Genomic DNA, 19490 nt, shown 5'->3' on the forward strand with positions numbered 1-19490 from the left:
ATTTGTAGCAGGTCAAAAGAAGCCAGTTTAGAAAAGGTAGGCAGAAAATTGAGCCAATTATAGTATTTTCCTCTTGCGTTCCCAGGAGACCGATCAATGAACTCAACCCCATTACTCAACTATTCTCCACAGGCACAGCAGGCCCTGGGAATCACCTGTCCTTTAATAAAGGCACTGACTTTTTTTTTTATCAGACCCCCACATCCACCTTCTGAACACATCTTCCTTCTGTTTACTGATAGATTCCCTTCAAGTGGGCAGAGTCTCTATAAAAGGTGCCCTATCCTCCAAAAATAAAGAGTTCCCATTTTGTCACTTCCTGCCTTCATCTCCCTGTCAGGTCAACTAATTAATACTAAGTCATGAAATCATGAAACAGAGGTTACAAACAGAGGTTAATAAATGTATTAACCTAGAGGAATACTGTCTAATGGCAGAATTCCAGTTGCTGACAGGGATGGGAAACGTTTTAGAACACAGGTCTCTTTTTTCCCAACCCAGATTAAATAATAACTAACAGCTCCCTCTGACCCAGCCCTCTACCATTCCAAATGTCAGCCATACACAGACTTTTGTTGGAATTGACCCATACCCTTGGCTGCACAGATATGTTTTAGATGCCAGAGTACCTTGCAACCACATTTGTTCTGATCTATGGTCCAGTTGGCCAATATGCTAAGCCGGCTTGGGAATCTAAAGAAGTTGAGTGGCTTGCCTAACGACACAATGAGTGAGGGCATAGAAATGAAAATAAAATTCCCAATTAAGTTATCTTTCCACTATATCACTCTATCTATGTAGGGAAGGGTTGGCAAATATGTGACTCTACTGTAAACTCTCTCACCCTTAGCAGTCATCTCTAATCACACAGGTCTGTCCTGTGTAGCATCTGTTCTGTATAGGTCTGTCCTGTGTGAGGACTCAGAATTCTTCTCAGCAAAGTGCTTCAGGAAATGACTACTAATCCATTGGCATTGGCTCATGATAGCAATTTAATTCAACTAGAGTTAAATGCCAGACAGGATGGTGAGGCAACCCAGAGATTAACAAGAGCAGGAAGCCAGTTCTACACCCTACCCCATCCCTCACCCCAACACCACCTTCCTCTCCCTGCCCCAAGCTGGAGGAAGAAAGGGAGAAAGAGGTTTTACAGCCCTCCGCAGTCTGGGCTGCCTGGTGGGAGCTGGAGCCCCACTGGTATCTTGGATCATGGAGTGAGGGCTACATTCTGGCTTCTCTTCTCCCCCTTACTCTCCAGTTCCCACCAGTGCTTCTGATTGGCCAAACCTAATCAGAAGCCAGTTGGCAAAGGGGCCTGAGGACAGGCTAGCGAATGACAAGCATGGCAGCCTACATGCGTAGTGTTGTGTTTTGTTAGTTTTACTGAATCCATATCATATGTTGTTATTTCTGATTGCAAAAGGTAAGCATGGTTTTAATAGAAATTTTGAAAAATTGTCAGAAAATGCAAACAGTAAAGTAAAAAAATCAGTCATACTACTACCAAATAGATGATCACTGTGATCACTTGACATATTGTTCCTGCAAATTTTTTAACAAATGTTTAAATAAATTTAGAGTCATGCTCTACACGAGTATTCTTTCTTTTTTTCCCAATGTGATTAAATATTCTTTCAAACTATGACTTATAACAGCTATATCCTATTGAGTGTGGTAGTGTAGAATACCGTAATTTATTTTGTCATTCCTCAAATTAATGAGCATTAGATATGACCACTTTAACCATATGGAACACATGTTAGCCAAAATTATCACAAGTCTTTGTATTTTATTTTAAATGTTTGCATCATAAGAAACATAAATCTCATGAAGTCTGACATCAGGAAATCTGAAGATAAATTAGACCTAAAATGGGATATAATTTATATAGTTAGAAATTTTACAATTTCTATTTGTTTTTAATTTCGATGCTGTTGCTTTCAGTAAAGAAGACAATAATAAATATAATGTGTTATTTATATTGCCCTAGTAACTTATGTCCAGATAAATTTATCAATTGCTTCAGAATTCTCTTTGTACTGTACAGAATATCGAGACACACTTTTATTTAATTCTTTTTAATTGGCAGTTAATGGCCTGCACTGTCTCCACAATATAATTACCATAATTCATTATCAGTAAATGATGGGTACCCCTCTAGAGAAAAACAAGGGCCATGGATCTAATTGCTGCAATTGAGACCTAAGCAACTGCTTATGGTTTATATCCCAATTCACATGCAAATAATGTCTATTTATAGACCAAGATTTACGATTTTTTTTGGTCTGTTTTTTTTTTTTTTTAGTTTGGAGCTCTTTCTATCTGACTGCTAATATCTGTCCCTCTTTTCTGTCCCCTCTCCATTTCCCACTCTAATGGCCTGGAGAGGACAGGGGATGAGAGACCAAGGACAGTCAGCTGGCTGGTCTTTTGTTTGACATGATCTTTTCTTCATGTCATCTCTCCCTCTTGGTCATTCTAGTGTGAGGCACTAAGTTCCTGAGAGCAAGGAACCAACCTGTTTTTTTAGTGGCAGCAACAATGCATACAGTATGGTTGCTGAATGAGGACTCCATGGCAGTAACTGCCCCACATAGTGGGTGCTGCCAAGGCCTGGAGAAGAGACGGCCTCACCCAATCTGATGTTTCACATGAGAATCTGACAGCTGAGAAATGAAGCTCACAGGTTATAGAAGTTGTAGCCAATGAATAATAAAGACACACACGAGCTTCCAAACAGCAGAGCATTAGCCCTGAAATAGGAGCATATACACCATGGAATACTATGCAGCCATAAAAAAGGATGAGTTTGTGTCCTTTGTAGGGACATGGATGCAGCTGGAAACCATCATTCTTAGCAAACTATCACAAGAACAGAAAACCAAACACCACATGTTCTCACTCATAGGTGGGAACTGAACAATGAGATCACTTGGACTCGGGAAGGGGAACATCACACACCGGGGCCTATCATGGGGAGGGGGGAGGGGGGAGGGGGGAGGGATTGCATTGGGAGTTATACCTGATGTAAATGACGAGTTGATGGGTGCAGCACAGCAACATGACACAAGTATACATATGTAACACACCTGCACGATATGCACATGTACCCTACAACTTAAAGTATAATAATAATAAAAAATAAATTAAAAAAAAAGAAATAGGAGAAAACTAGCAATTGTGGCATAATCTTAGGACTGGTTCTTATATGCTCTTTAAATTCTTATTTGTCCACATCTGCCAAGAAACCTGTCTTGACTGTGCCCAAGAAAAAGGAGAGGGCCCCTTCTTTGTGCTTCTTGACCTTGTACTTGTCTCTAGTTTTCTCTCATCAAATTGTAATGTGATCATTTATTTATGCAAGTCTAGACTATAAGCTCCTTGATGACAGGGTTTATACATGGTTTAGCTTTACAGCCTTAGAGCACAGTATTATGCCTGCCATGTAATTGGTGCTCAACAAAATGTTTGTTGAATTAATAAACAGCATCTCCCAGATAAAGATGATACCTGTTTATTATTGAATGTGCCAGCTCCTTGAAAGAGGAACCAGCTGAATTTTAAATTTCTGCTCTCAGAAATGTATTTCACCTGCTGATGAGAAGGCCACTTCTAGATAGCACTGAATTCACTTCTCCCACCCCCAGCTCCCCACAGGAGACATGACATCATTCTCAGTGCCATCTACCAGCTCCCTCTTTTCAGATGACTCTCTCTGTCTGGATCTCAGGGTCTTTATTAATAGTCTTTGCTATTTGTTAGATTTTTCTGGAATATTTCTAAGTCATTGTTGAAATCTTAACAATGGCCTAAGTTACAACAGGAAAAAAAAAAGCATTAGACAACAGAAATCATTTATTTTCAGTCTTCAGCTGTTTTAAATACTAGGAATGAGTAAAGACTAAATCTTTTGTCTGAGTGTATTTAAAGTTGGTATAACTTGTTGCTGCATTAAAAAATTACCCCAAACATACCGGATTGAAACAATAAACGTTTACTGTCTCATGTGTGTCCAGTGGTCATGGATTCAGCAGCAGCTTAGCTGGTTGGTTCTGGCTCATGAACTGTCATAAAGTTGCCATCAAGCTGTCTTCCAGGGTTACAGTCATCTGAAGGCTTGGCTGCAGCTGGAGGATCTACTTCCAAGGTAGCTCATTCCCATACCTCGAAAGCTGGTACTGACTGGTTGTTGACTGGAGCTTCAGCTCCTCTCAACGTGGACCTCTCCATAGTGTTGCTTGAGTATCCTCACAAGATGGCAACAGGCTTCCACCAGGGAGAGCAATCCAATAGAGAGCAAAGAGAAAACCCTACAATAACTTTGTGACCCAATTTCAAAGGCATACACTGTGACTTCTGCCATATTCTCATTGTTAGAAGCAAGTTAATAAGGTCAACACTCAAAGAGAGGGAATTGAAAAAAAAAGAGAGAGAGGGAATTAGGCTACACCTATTGAAAGGAATATCAAAGATTTTGTGGACATATTTTTAAACCACCACAGTAAGTTATCAAATAAATAGTTCAAAATGCTTAAATATACACAAGACTAGGCATTTCCTCTATGCATTTGTGTAGGTTTCCTTTAACATTTTAAAATGCATTATGGCAATTAAAAATTGTATCAGGTAGCATATATTGAATAGTCTGTATACATTCAATGTCAAACCTCAGTTTCCTCTATCTCTTTCAGGTCCAGAAAAAAAACAGTCCCTGACATCTATATCTGCAACCTGGCTGTGGCTGATTTGGTCCACATCATTGGAATGCCTTTTCTTATTCACCAGTGGGCCCGAGGGGGAGAGTGGGTATTTGGGGGGCCTCTCTGCACCATCATCACATCCCTGGATACTTGTAACCAATTTGCCTGTAGTGCCATCATGACTGTAATGAGTGTGGACAGGTAAGTGAAGGACTTTGAAATATCTTAATATAATTCAGAGGTGCCTGCGCTTCCCCAAGCTCATTCCAATTCCAACATCAGTTTTGGTTTATTACAGCAAAGCTTTTCTTCCTTTGCTTGTTTCATTGTAGGATTGATTACTTAAGAATATTTTGTTCAACTTTCACAGAGGTCTATTTTTAATGGAAAACATAAAACACAAAAATCTCCTTTTTTCTAATCATTCTTTTCAACTCAGTTTTATTTGCAATTCACTGCATGAAAAAAAATCACAAAACCGTGAAATATTAGAAACCAGAATGAATTCCCCCCATGAATTTCACAGTAAGGAAGCTGAGGCCCAAAGAGGTGAGGAGATCTGCTAGAAGCACATAGAGAATTAGCAGCAGAGCCAAGAATTAAAGTAGGTTTCCTTAGTCTCTGTCCAAGGCTATTTCTGATATGTCCACTGTCTCATACACTTGTTATTGCCTCATAGCTCTAAGGAATCAGTGGAGTAAATAGAGGTTCTTATATGACCATGAAGCAATTTCCCAGTGCCAAGAAGATCATCTTTCACAAACATTATTGTGATTGGTTAATACAAATGCTGTCATTTTATATTATTAGAAATGTATACCACTATGTCCTGGAATGTGCCATAGCCCCTTTCACCATCCATGTAAGCTAATGTTATTTGAGGAGATGATGGTGATAGTGAGTACTTATTGAGCCGATAAGTGGTAGAATCCAGTTCAGACCCAAATCATCTGACTCTAGAGATGGCAGGTAGTTGTAACTGCTTCAATCTCTGGCCTGTCTAGGAAGCATGCAAGCTAGGATGTGCCCTGCATTATCCGGATGCCAGAATGTCCACCCCAGGTCCTAACAGCTCACCTCAAACAGAAACAGGGCCTAAAGACAACCATAGTACTTCCAACAGTGTTACTCTGTCTTTCAGAAAAACCCACTTAAAATCTCCATCTGCCTTCTTCCCAACCCAACCCCAGCCCAACACATTTAATCCTCCTTTCTCTGATCTACTGTCTTTTTCCTTTGATTCAAATATATTACATAAATCACGTGTGTGTGTGTGTGCGTGTGTGTGTGTGTGTGATTTATTGTCTAGTTCCCTTGCACCTCAAATGTAAATTCCCCAAAGGCAGGTCTTTGTCCATAAATATATCATAAATGTGTGTGTAACGCTGCCTGGCACTCAGGTGCTAAAAAAATATTGATGAATGAATGAATGAATGTCTTGAAGGGTATGTTAAATTTCCCCGGGTCCATCCAGAAATCTTCCTGAACCCTCCCTCTTTCACCCTTCCAAATGGGACTCTTGGGTGGGGAAGTGATGAACCATTCTTTAGATGGACAAAAAAAGAATGACAAGGTTCATATAAATCATCCACTCTGACAAAAATGAATAATAATGGTAAAATTTTAAATATACTTTTATTTTTTTGCAAGAGAATTTTCAAAATATAAAGTTTCCTTCTCAACTTATAATTCGCATATTTTTAAATCAATATACTGCATAGGTCTAGTTAGCTCAGCTGATGCCAGCCACTGTGACTGTGTCATGAGAAAAGCCCCATAAACATGTCAGGGTTCCAATACCAGGAAGAGGGCCTTGAACAGGCCAGGCTCACTATGGAAAAGCAACCTAAGGTATAGACCATACCACTAGTAATCCCATTCTTGGGGATAATACGAGCTTCTTTATACACTGTGCCTTGGATGCAGGAGAATATTGCCTTTTTTTTGAGAAAAAAAAAAAGAGGGGTATACTCCTGTAAATCTTTTACTGTAAATGAAGTGAATGGGCATTTTCTGCCTTGGAACAGACAAACTGTGTATATTTTTTAATATTGACAGATTTTTCTCTGTATGTATACATGTACACACATGCATGCGTGTGTATCTTACTCGTAGTCTTTTGTTTTGTTTGGTTTTAATCCAATTGACATAGTATGCTAAAATTTCATTTCACATTTAAGACATCTGCCCTTTCCTTCCCCTCGCTCTGGAAAATCAGGTGGTAAGAAACAAATGAAGAGGCTATAAAACTGAACCATTACCTTCCTCACAGTTCTTGTAATTCTAACTCTACTAAAATCATTAAAGTTTAACAAAATCTGCAATTTTGTAAGAGAGAAATGAGGCTTGCTTTGTAAGATCATAACTAAATGTCGGTGCCATCAGTATGCCTTAGTGTTTACATATTTAAATCATTTTAATTGCCAATTTAATGGATCATACATTTCAAGTGTTTCCAATAACTCATTTTGCTTTCCCTAATTAGTGATAACTGCAAGTGTGTAGAATATCTAGTAGTCGGCTCCTACCTCCATAGCCATACAAAAACAATATATAAACACCCAAAATGTCAAAAATGTTTGCTTTCAAATGAAAGCTACCTAGACTTTCATTAGTGGCTACTTTTATAAATAAATTCTCTAAAACATCAGGAGTCAGTAAGTAGGAGCCAAAATTTGCAATTTATTCATTCATTTATTCAAAAAATATTTATTGAGCATGAACCATATGCCAGAGATTGTTGGACACAGGGGATACAGTGGCCTTAAACTAATAGTCAAGGCTCCTGCCCTCGTGGGGCTTTCATTCTAGTGACATAGACAGACATTAAGTGAAGAGTCCCACAAGTAAATGTTTATTTCCACATAGTGATAACACACTAGGAAGGAAAAATAGAGTCTCCCTATAATATTCTTTTACAGTCGTGGTCCCTTGTATAGAATGGGTGGTCAAACAAGTCTTCCCTAAGAGGGAGACGGTTAAATAGGGTCTTGAAGGAAGAGCAGGAAGAAGCAGAAGCAGATCCCGCCAGGCAGGTAGCACAGCATATACCTGACCTTGAAAGGGGAAGAGCTTGAGGAAGTCAAGGGAGAGACTGGCACAGGCTCCAGCTTGAGCAGCAGGCAGAACCAGGTGGGAAAAAAAGACCTGTGGAACATGGGAGGAATTCTGAGAATTTATAGAAAACCATTGAAAGATTTTCAGTTGGGGAGGGATGCTATCAGAGAAGATTCCTTAATTGCTTGATCCCATGACTTCATCATCCTATAATTCCAGTAAAACTGACGGCTGGGCTGCTATGCAGTCACTACGGTATCCACTTCCCCAGCAGGGAGAAAAGAGGCCCTTCTCTCCTTAGCCACAGGGAATGCATGTGCAGTGTGCAGAGGATGGGTAGCCGAGGAACCCTGGCCAGACCACTCTCTGCAACCAAAGGCCCCTTAACTGAATACAAATGTCCTGCTTCTGGTGCAAAATTGAAAGGGCAAAAGAAGAGGAAATTTTTTTATTTTTGTGAGTCTTCATTAAGTAGCTTTACAAAAACTTGGAGAAATTTAAGTGACCATAAAAACCATTTTTACATTTGTTTAATTTCTGCTGATACTATCCTCCACCACCCCCCAGCCCCCAGCAAAGCTGTGCTTTTTCAAATAGGCCTTCCTTCTGAATCTGAGCTCTTGTTTCTCATTCTTCAGTTTTCATTTTGCTCTGAAAAATTCTTTGGATTTGCTGGAGGACTAAATATATTAGATATGTCAGAATTTCAAGTTTGATTAATGATTACCACTTTTTTCCTGGCTGTAAAATGAAAAGAAAAAAAAATAAAGAAAAATGCTTCCCCATGAAATTAGCCCATTTCTTCCCTCTGGCTCCTAGCCTAAGTTCCTTAAGGAATTTGCATTGTCTATACTAGTCACACTTGTTCATCCTCACTGTGACTTCTGTGAGCTGAAACTCCATGAGCGTGGTGACTTTAGTATAAAGCCATCGGGGCAAAATGTTTGTTCTATGTTCCTGAATCCCTTTCTGCTGAGAGATTCTCTTAGCCCCACATTTTCCTCCTTCCTGCCTCTGTGTCAGTAAATCTTGCTGGGAAAAGGGTCATTTCCTCCTGGAGGAAATCCGTATTCAGAGACAAAGTTTTCCAGAGTCTCATTTACAGGACAAGCGCCTTTGTAAAGAGTGCACTGCAGAATTTTGCCATTATCAGTGTGTTCATAGAAGGAACAACTATTTCAGTGAGTGGTTTATTCAGACTTGCAGGGCCAAGAATTGTTTTCTCTACAGATACCAGGCAGCTCTTAAAAAATATAACTTTCTTTCACCCTGATAGAGGTGTGCTTCAGAGAGGACAATAATGCTAATAATTTACGCTCGTCATGAACCTTTCATCCTTGGAGCTCAGTGTTTTTATTGATTGTTCCAAAACTCTTCCTGACTGCTTTTGCAGGTACTTTGCCCTCGTCCAACCATTTCGACTGACAAGTTGGAGAACAAGGTACAAGACCATCCGGATCAATTTGGGCCTTTGGGCAGCTTCCTTTATCCTGGCATTGCCTGTCTGGATCTACTCGAAGGTCATCAAATTTAAAGACGGTGTCGAGAGTTGTGCTTTTGATTTGACATCCCCTGACGATGTACTCTGGTAAGTTGTTAAAACTTAAGAAAAATGAGTTGAATTAAGTTGTGAATTACTTCATTCTCCTTGTCAACATGTGAGCAGCCTCAAAGAGTATCCTTGTGGATCCTCTTCTCACCAGTATCTCCACTTAGGTCCCTCCACACATGCAATCAAGGTGATAGTTTGATTTTTAAGGAGAGGATAACCTTTAGAAAAGATTTTGAATTCAATCATGTAACCTCAGTGGACACAAATATATTTAAATAGGATTTTAAAGATTCATAGCAGCCAGATGCAGTGGGAATGCAGCAATCAAGGGAGGTAAGGAATTTCCAGAGTCACTCAAACTCAAAGCTCATCAGTATGCAATTGCAGTTTGCTGAAATTGTGTCCCCTATAAAGATATGTTCAAGTCCTACACCAGCTCCCCCCTGCCATACCTGTGAATGTGACCTTATTTGGAAATAGGGTTTTTTCAGATGTAATCAAGCTAAGTTAAGGTCTTGCTGGATTAAGGTGGGCCCAATGACTATTGTCCTGATAAGGAGAAGCAGATTTTAAGAAATACAGAGACACACAGAAAAGAGACATGTGAAGACAGAGGCAGAGATTGGAGTGATGTATCTGTAAGCTAAGGAACACCAAGGATTGCCAGAAACCAGCAGAGAGGGTAGGAGGGGGCATAGAGCAGATTCTCCTTCAGAGTTTCTAAAGAACCAAACTTGCCAGCACCTTGATTTCAGATGCCTAGATTTCAGAGCTGTGAGCGAATAAATTTCTATTGTTTTAAGCTATCCAGTTTGTGCTAATTTCTTACAGCAGTCCTAGGAAACTAATGCAACTACCATAGCCATTTTATGCATTTTAATTTAAAAGGAAATTAAAAGTCTTCAATGTGAAATTTGAACATAGAATTGGAGTTCATGATTAAATTCTTTGAGCAACTACCAATGGCCAATAACTGTGTTAGATATTTTTACATATGCTATCTCAAGTCAGTCCGGCAGATCCCTTTCTCCGACTCTATAACTTGTCAAACAGATGAGTCATTTCTGCATTATGTGGACGCAGCCAAAGAAGGATGGCAGTAAAGGACCTGCAAATCCACTAATCCAGTAAAAAATAAAATTCATATACATGCATGTTTTGTTCAGTTTAGTATAAAAAAGTACTATAGACTAGGTGGCTTGTAAACAATAGAAATTTATTTTTCACAGTTCTAGAAGCTGGAAATCCAAGATGAAAGTGCCAGCATGATCAAGTTCTGATGACAGCCCTCTTCCAGGTTGCAGTCTGCCAACTTTTCATTCTATCCTTATGTGGCAAAAGAGAGAGACAGGAAGCAAGCTCTCTTGTGTCTCTTCTTATAAGGACACTATTCCCATTCATGAAGGCTCCACTCTCATGACTTAATTACTTCCCAAGGACCCCACTTCCTCATACCATTATATCGGGGGTTAGGTTTTCAACATAGCAATTTTGAGGGAACACAAACATTTAGAACATAATAGTGCAACATAGATAGGACTGGACTTCCAGTTCCAAAATGGCAGCATAGAAGCAAGCTGACTGAATGCCCCCCTGAGCCCTCAGAAAATCAAAAACAAATATACAGCACCAAGGTTAGCATTAGCAATATCCCAGAACTCCAGAACTCAAATATGAGGATGAGACGGTTCCTCAGGCTTCAGAGTAGTGAAAAAAGATATGAAAAAGCCTCCAAGCTGACTGTAATAGAATCAGATTTCCACATCCATGACACCCTTCTCCCCCATTCTGCTTGACACCAAACACATGAAAAATTTCCCCCCAACTCACAGTTTCTACACTGAAGAAAACACGATCAAGGTAGACAACCAGCTTTCCCACCACCTTGGGTTCCCTGACAAAATATCTGTCTGTGCCTTAACCTATGGGAAGTATCACAAGTGCTGGAAGGGAGAAATATCCCTGAGAACAGGCAGAGACAAAGTAGGGAGGTGGGACAGTTACTCTGTAGCTCAGCCAAAGGAGACACTAAATCAGAGTGGCTATTCAATACCACTACACTGCAGGAGGTACATTCAGCAGGTCCCCTGGACAAACCCCTAGCCAGGCTTCCCACACATCTGGGATATCTCCTTTGGGACCTCCCCCATTCAGGACAGCCAGTGACTGATGGGTTACTAGAGCGAAAGCAAATCTGGGCTTAAGGTGCAACCTAGAGCCAAAAGGAGACAACAACCTAGCGATAAAGACTCTCTAAGAAAATATATGCAATAAAAACCAAAACAAGTCAGACAGAGAAGACTGGAATAAATAGCAAATCCTCAATGCAAAGACATAGTTGTACATCCACAAGAAGCAACAGCAAACAGCAAACCATGATCTCTCCAAATAGACAAAGCAGGGAACCAGTAACTGACCCTAATGAGACAGCAATATGTGAGCTCTCTGGCCGATAATTCAAAATAGTAGTTTTTAGGAAACTCAGTGATCTCCAAGATAACACAGAAAAGCAATTCAGAAATATATCAGAGAAATTTAACAAGGAGATGAAAATAATTTAAAAATTAAAAAAGAAATCTTGGAATTGAGAAATACGTTTGCTGAACTGAAAAAGTTACTAAAAATTCTCAACAGCAGAATGGGTCAAACAAAGGAAAGAATTAGTGAGCTCAAAGACAGGTTATTTGAAAATACACAATCAGAAAAAAAAAGGAATGAAAAGAAATGAAGACTGTATACAAGATATAGAAAAAATTACTTCAAAAGACAAAATCTAAGACTTATCAGTGTTCAAGAGGGAGTTGAGCAAGAGCAAGAAGTAGAAAGCTTATTCAAAGAAATAATAACAGAAAATTTCCCAAAAATTGAGAAAGATGTAAATATCCAGATATGAGAAGATCAGAGAACATCAAACAAAATCAACCCAAATAAGACTCTACCCCAAGGCAGATAATAAACTTTCAAAAGTCAAAGACAAAGATAGAACTCTAAAATCAGTAAAAGAAAAGAAGCAAATAACGTGTAAAGGAGCTCTAATTCATCTGGATATGGACTTCTTACTAAAAACCATATAGGCCAAGAGGGAGTAAAATGACATTTTCAAACTGCTAAAGAAAAAAAACTAAAACAAAAACAAAAAAACCTGCCATCCAAGATATTGCATCTATCCTTTGACTGTGAAGAAGACATAAAGTGTTTCCCAGACAGGCAGAAGCTGAAGGAATTTACCACTGTCAGATCTGTCTTATAAGAAATGCTAAAGGGAGTTCTTCTGTTGGAAGGAAAAAAAAACACTAATGTGCAAAAAAAACATTTGAAGGTATGAAACCCCTGGATAAAATTAAATACATTAACAAGCCCAGAATGCTCTAATACTGTAATTTTGGTACATAATCCACTCATAATTATAGCATGAAGCCCAAAGACAAATCTATCAAAAATGATAACAGCTGTAGCAACCTGTTAAGAGACAGATAATATGAAAATATGTAAATTGAGACAACTAAAAGTTAAAATGTAGGGGAATGGAGTTAAAGTGTAGTTCTTTCCACTTGTTTCTTTGTTTCTATTATTTTCTTTGTGATGTAAAATAAATAATCATCTCTTTGGAATAACTTGTAAGATATATGTTTTTTGTCAACATCATTGTAACCACATTGCAAAAATCCATAACAGATTTTAAAAATAAAAAGTAATGAACTAAGACATTCCATCGAAGAAAATCACTTTTCCACAAAGGACGATGGTAAGAAAAGAAGAAAGGAAGAGAAAAGTTGCAGAACCAGAAAACAAGCAACAAGATGGCAGTAGTAAGTCTTTACTTATCAATAATAATACTGAATGTAAATAGTCTCAATTTTCCAATTAAAATGCAGTGAGTGGCTTGATAAAGAAACAAGACTCAACTCTATGCAGCCTGCAAGAAACCCACTTCACCTCTAAAGACACACATAGCCTGAGAGTGAAGGGATGGGAAAAGGCATTCCATACAACTGGAGATCAAAAATATCAAGAGTAGCTATATTTAGATAAAATACACTACAAATCAATGACTGTAAAAGAAGACAAAGAAGGTCACTATATAATGATAAAGGGGTCAATTCAGCAAAAGGATATAACAATTTTAAGTATCTCTGCACCCAACATTGGGGCTCCCAAATATATAGAGCAAACACTAATAGATCTGAGGGGAGGGAGGGGCTGCAATGCAATAATAGTAAGAGACTTTAACACACCATTCTCTGTAATTGACAGATCATCCAGACAGAAAATCAACAAAGAAACGGCAGAGTTAAACTACACACTAGACCTAATAGGCCTGACATTTACAGAACATTTCACCCAACTGTTGCAGAATGCAAATTCTTTTCAACAGCATATAGAACATTCCCCAGAATAATCCTATCAGGCCACAAGACACACCTGATCAAATTCAAAAAAGTAGAAGTTATAGCAAGTGTCTTTGACCACAGTGAACTAAAACTAGAACTCAATAACAAGAGAAACCTTGGAAACTACACGAATATATGTAAATTAAACAACATGCTCCTGAATTATCAGTCAATGAAGATATCAAGAAGGAAATTTAAACATTTTTGAAACAAATGAAAGTTGAACTACAGCATACCAAAATCTATGGGATATAGCAGAAGCAATACTAACAAGGAATTTTATAGCAATAAATGCCGATATCAAAAAAGTAGAAAGACTTTAAAAATAAACAACCCACGAACGTACCTCAAAGAATTAGAAAGGCAAGAACAAACCAAACCCAAAATTAGTAGCAGGAAAGAGGTAATGAAGATTAGAGCAGAAATAAATAAAATTAGACTTAAAAAACTACAGATGATCAACGAAATGAAAAGTTGGCTTTTCAAAAAGATATGCAAAACCAACAAACCTTTAGCTAGACTGAGAAAAACAGAGAGAAGATCCAAATAAACAAAACCAGAAACAAAAATGGAAACATAACAACTGAAACCTCAGAAATACAAAGAGTTATTAGAAACTGTAATGCATCACTAAATGCCAACAAACTGGGAAATATAGAGGAAATAAATAAATTCCTGGACACATACAGCCTGCCAAGATTGAACTATGAAGAAATAAACAACCTCAACAAACCAACAGCGAATAAGGAGACTGACGCTGAAAAAGAGTCTTTCACCAAGGAAAAGTCCAGGACCTGATGGCTTCACTGCTGAATTCTACCAAACATTTAAATAATTAATATCAATTCTCTTCAAACTTCAAAAAAAAAATGAAGAGGAAGGAATACTTCCAAACTCATTCTACAAAGCCAGCATTACTCTGATACCAAAACCAACCAGAGGCACACACAAAAAGAAAACTACAGACCAATATTACTGATGAACATAGATGCAAAAATCCTCAACAAAATATTAGCAAACAGAATACAACAACACTTTAAAAAGATCATATATCATGAGCAAGTAGGACTCATCCAAGGAATGTGAGGATGGTTCAACATACGCAAATCAATAAAGTTGATACATCACATTTACAGCACCAAGAACAAAAACCATATGACTATTTCAATAAATGCCAAAAAATCATTCAATAAAATTCAGCATCCCTTTCTGATAAAACCCTCATCAAACTGGTTATAAAAGGAATATACCTCAAAATAACAAAAGGCATACATGACATACCTACAGCTAATTTTGCACTGAATGGGGAAGAATTGAAGGCCTTTTCTCTAAGATCTGGAACAAGACAAGGATACCCACCTTCACCACTTTTATTCAACATAATATCAGAAATCCTAGCCAGAGCAATTAGGCAAGAGAAAGAAATGAAGGGCATTCAAATTGGAAAGGAAAAAGTCAAATAGCCTTGTTCACAGATGGCATGATATTATGTTTAGAAAAACCTAAAGATCCACCAAACAACTATTAGAGCTGATAAATGAATTCAGTAAAGTTGCAGGATACAAAATGAATGTATAAAAATCAATAGCATTTATATATGCAGTAATGAACAATCTGACAAAGAAATCAAAAATGCAATTGCCTTCAAAATAGCTACCAAGAATATAAAATACCTAGTATTCAATTCAACAAAAGAAGTAATATATCTATACAAGGAAAGCTATAAAACCCTGATTAAAAAAAAATACGCACATACCTAGATACCTGATGAAAGAAATAGGATGCAAAAAAAGGATATTCCCTGCTCATTAATTGGAAAAATTAATATTGTTAAAATGACACTACTAGCCAAAGCAATGTACAGGATTCAATGCAATCTCTCTCAAAATACCAATAACAGTTTTCACAGAAACAGAAAAAAATTCTAAAATTTATGTGGAACCGCAAAAGACCCTGAATAGCTAAAGCAATCCTGAGGTAAAAGAACAAAGCTAGAGGCATCATGCTACCTGACTTCAAAATTTACTAGAAAGCTATAGTAACTAAAGCAGCCTGGTACTGGCATAAAAAGACACATTGACCAATGGAACAGAGTGGAGTACACAGATACAAATCCACACATTTATAGCCAACTCATCTTCAACAAAAGAGCCAAGAATATACAATGGAGAAAGGACAGTCTCTTCAATAAATGGTGCTGGGAAAACTGGAACACTATATGCAGAAGAATGAAAATAGACCCCTACCTCTCACCATACACAAAAATCAAATCAAAATGAATTAAATACTTAAATCTAAGACTTGAACCTATGAAAACTATAAGAAGAAAACATAGGAAATGCTCCAGGACATTGGTCTGGGCAAAGACTTTTTGTGTAAGACCTCAAAAGCACAGGTAACCTAAGCAAAAGTGGGCAAATAGGATTACCTCAAACTAAAAAGCCTGCACAGCAAAGAAAACAACAAAGTGAAGAGACAACCCATAGAATGGAAGAAAATATTTGCAAACCATGCATCTGACAAGCGATTAATAGCCAGAATATATAAGGAGCTCAAACAACTCAATAGCAAAAAACCCCAAATAATCCAATGTAAAAAATGGGCACAAATCCAAACAGATATTTCTCAAAATAAGACATACAAATGGCCAATGGGTAAACAAAAAGTGCTATCACTAATCATCAGAGAAATGCAAATCAAAACCACAAGGAGGTATCATCTCACCCCAATTAAAGTGGCTTTTACCAAAAAGGCAGGCAATAACGGATGCTGACAAGGATGTGAACAAAGGGGAACATTCGTACATTGTTGATGGGAATATATATTATTAGAGCCACTATAAAGGCTCCTTGAAAAACTAAAAGTAGAGCTACCATATGATCCAACAATTCCAGTACTGGGTTTATATCCAAAAGAAACTATATTAATATATCAAAGATATATCTGTACTACCATGTTTATTGCTGTACTGTTCATAATAACCAAAATATGTAAGTAATCTAAATGCCTATGAATAGGTGAATGGATAAAGAAAATGTGGTATATATACACAATAGAATAGCGTTCATCCATAAAAAACAATGAAATCCTGTCATTTTTAGCAGCATGAATAGAACTGAAGGCTATTATGTTAAGTGAAACGAGCCAAGTACAGAAAGACAAATATTACATGTTCTCACTTATATGTGGGAGCTAAAACAGTGAATCTCATAAAGATAGTAGATTGGTGGTTATCCCAGGAAAGGTAGAGGAAGTGGGTAAGGAAGAGAAGTTGATTAAGTGGATACAAAGATACACTTTACTAGAAGAATTAAGACCTAGTGTTTGATGAATCAGTAGGATGACTATAGTTTAAAATATCCTATTGTACATTTCAAAATAGCTAGAAGAGAATAATTTTAATGTTTCTAGCATTTTTAAAAAGTCAAATAGTTAAGATGATAGATAAATCCCGAGTACTCTGATTTTATTTTTACAAATTATATGAATGTATTAAACTATCACATATACCCTGAAACGATGTACATCTATTATGCATCAGCGAAAATTGTTTAAAAGAAACATAGATAAGATTGTTTATTCATTACTTCTCCCACCAGCATTGGCTATCCTGGGTTCAAATTTTACCTCTTTCAGTTACTGCTTGGGTAGTCTTGAGCAAGCCACTTAACCCCTCTGTGCCTCAGTTTCTTCTTCTACAATGTAAGGGCACTAATGGCATCATACTCATGGGGTTTCACAGATTCAGTGGATAAAGATATAAAAAATGCTTAGAACAGTGCCTACTATATAATAAACGTTACGTACTGTTGCCTGTCATTGTTAAACACTGAAGATTGGTGATAGGTAGCCTCACCTATACTGCACTCAGTACAGCTGGGTTTGGCTAGAGAAAAGACAAGCATTGTTATTGGTGAACAATGAAGATCAGGGCTTCTCTACAATAAAGCAACCAGAGATCCACAAGGACTTTTATCCTGGACCCTGAAAAATGAAAGAATCATGCCTCGGAAACTGCAAAAGCCAATTCCTAATCCAATTAATGTAATGGTGTTGTTCTCTCTCTTCTCTCTCCCCTCTCTCTCATTTTACAGGTATACACTTTATTTGACAATAACAACTTTCTTTTTCCCTCTACCCTTGATTTTGGTGTGCTATATTTTAATTTTATGCTATACTTGGGAGATGTATCAACAGAATAAGGATGCCAGATGGTAAGTGTTTGCCATATTTTGCTTTATTTGTTAAAAGAACAGTTTATATAGTCTAAGACATCTACAATAGAAACTTAGGCAACAGTGACTTGAAACATACCACACTTAGACATGTCGACATTGATATATGTCTATAGAAAGAACTTTCGGAAAATAAGGCATGTACTAAATGAACTGCTTAAGAATCTCTCAGTGACAAATGTTAAAAATCACTGATGTAATGGTTTCATTAAAATGCATACAGAACTCAAGATTCTATTTAAAGAATAATTTTATTTTTGTTATTAACAGTTATTTAACTGTTTTCATTGCACATTTTGCAGAGTTGCATGCGTACGTAAATATCTTAAATGTTATGTGCAACCTTTTAATTTTTGTGTTTCAATTTTTTAATTTAGAGGAGAAAAGTCTCATTAATATTTGAATTTTAAAAGATGGGTTTTGTTAATATTAAAAGATTATTTAGGAGCAAATAAAACCAAAGACTTAACCTAAAGTCAATAAACTTGAGAAGAACCTGTGAAGATACTTGTCTCTAAAACTGCATAAATAAATCTAAATTATTTTCACCTTGCAATTGTGTATTCCACAATCTACTTGTTCAAATAAATAAGTCAGTAATTATATAACCTGTTGGGTAAAAACACACTTACATTCATTAAACATTATATTGTAAATATATTTTTGTGTTTCTCTTGGAAAGGCAAGTTTGCTGGGTTTCCCTGCACACTACAAATTTACAAATTTTACAAATTTTTTGTTTAAAAAAATGTGAACAATTTAACCACCATTCCTCAAAAATTGTGGCAAACCCTTGAACCAAAGGTTTGTAAGTAGTCTGTTGGCTCACAACTTTTTTTTTTACCACCTAGTTACTTGGAATTCTTTGAAAGTCTTACACTTGTAAAGTATGGTCCATTTGGGAAGAAAAAGGAAGTAGCCACAGTTACAGAAAAAAAACATAGCTTATAAATGTATCCCAGGGAGCTGAGTTGGTGAGAAGGTTAAAGTGAAATCATATGGAATATTAAAGATACCAACAGCTGGAGAGAATGCTTGAGCCTTTCTAAAACAGTTCTCCAAATCAGATCATTTTGCTCCTGACATTTTTCTCAGAAATGCTAAAGAGGATCTTATGAAACAAATCTCATACACGTCAAAATGCAAATTGGAGGAATGATAGGGCCTACTCTGATAAACTGCAGGAGAATCAAATGATTTTTAGCTCCCATGCTTTTAAAATTATTTCCAAGTTTTGTTCATCTGTTACCCTCATGTCCCAGGGAAATTTTCATTAAATGCCTAAATATGACATAACATGATTAAATGTATGAGTTTTAAAATATGTTTTATTTTAAAATAATTTGTATTTCTTAAAAAGTTGATAGTAAAAATATAGTATAGATAATACAGAGATAGTATAGAGGTTTCCCAACTACCCCTCACTCAGTTTTCCCATAATTAACATCTTACATTACCTAAGACATTTGTCAAAACAAAGAAAATTTCTGTACATTACTGTTAACTAAATTCCATTCTTTATTGGACTTCACTAGTTTTTCCATTAAAGTCCTAA

The 19490-nt window shown here is 37.1% G+C and overlaps 1 protein-coding gene across 3 annotated transcripts in view; it reads left to right on the plus strand.

Annotated features, from left to right (window-relative positions):
- The window catches only part of MCHR2 (melanin concentrating hormone receptor 2), a 67799-nt gene that overhangs the window by 40417 nt on the left and 7892 nt on the right, over positions 1-19490 (plus strand). For 2 of the 3 annotated variants that reach the window (XM_045391279.3, XM_005552284.5), the window contains exons 3-5: positions 4692-4901; positions 9151-9345; positions 17795-17914. In XM_045391279.3, coding sequence (XP_045247214.1) covers positions 4692-4901; positions 9151-9345; positions 17795-17914 — 525 coding nt within the window. The remainder of the gene's footprint in view (positions 1-4691; positions 4902-9150; positions 9346-17794; positions 17915-19490) is intronic. The other variant, XM_045391280.3, reaches the window with a different exon arrangement.

Source organism: Macaca fascicularis, chromosome 4 (genome assembly GCF_037993035.2).
Source record: "Macaca fascicularis isolate 582-1 chromosome 4, T2T-MFA8v1.1".
NCBI lineage: Eukaryota > Metazoa > Chordata > Mammalia > Primates > Cercopithecidae > Macaca > Macaca fascicularis.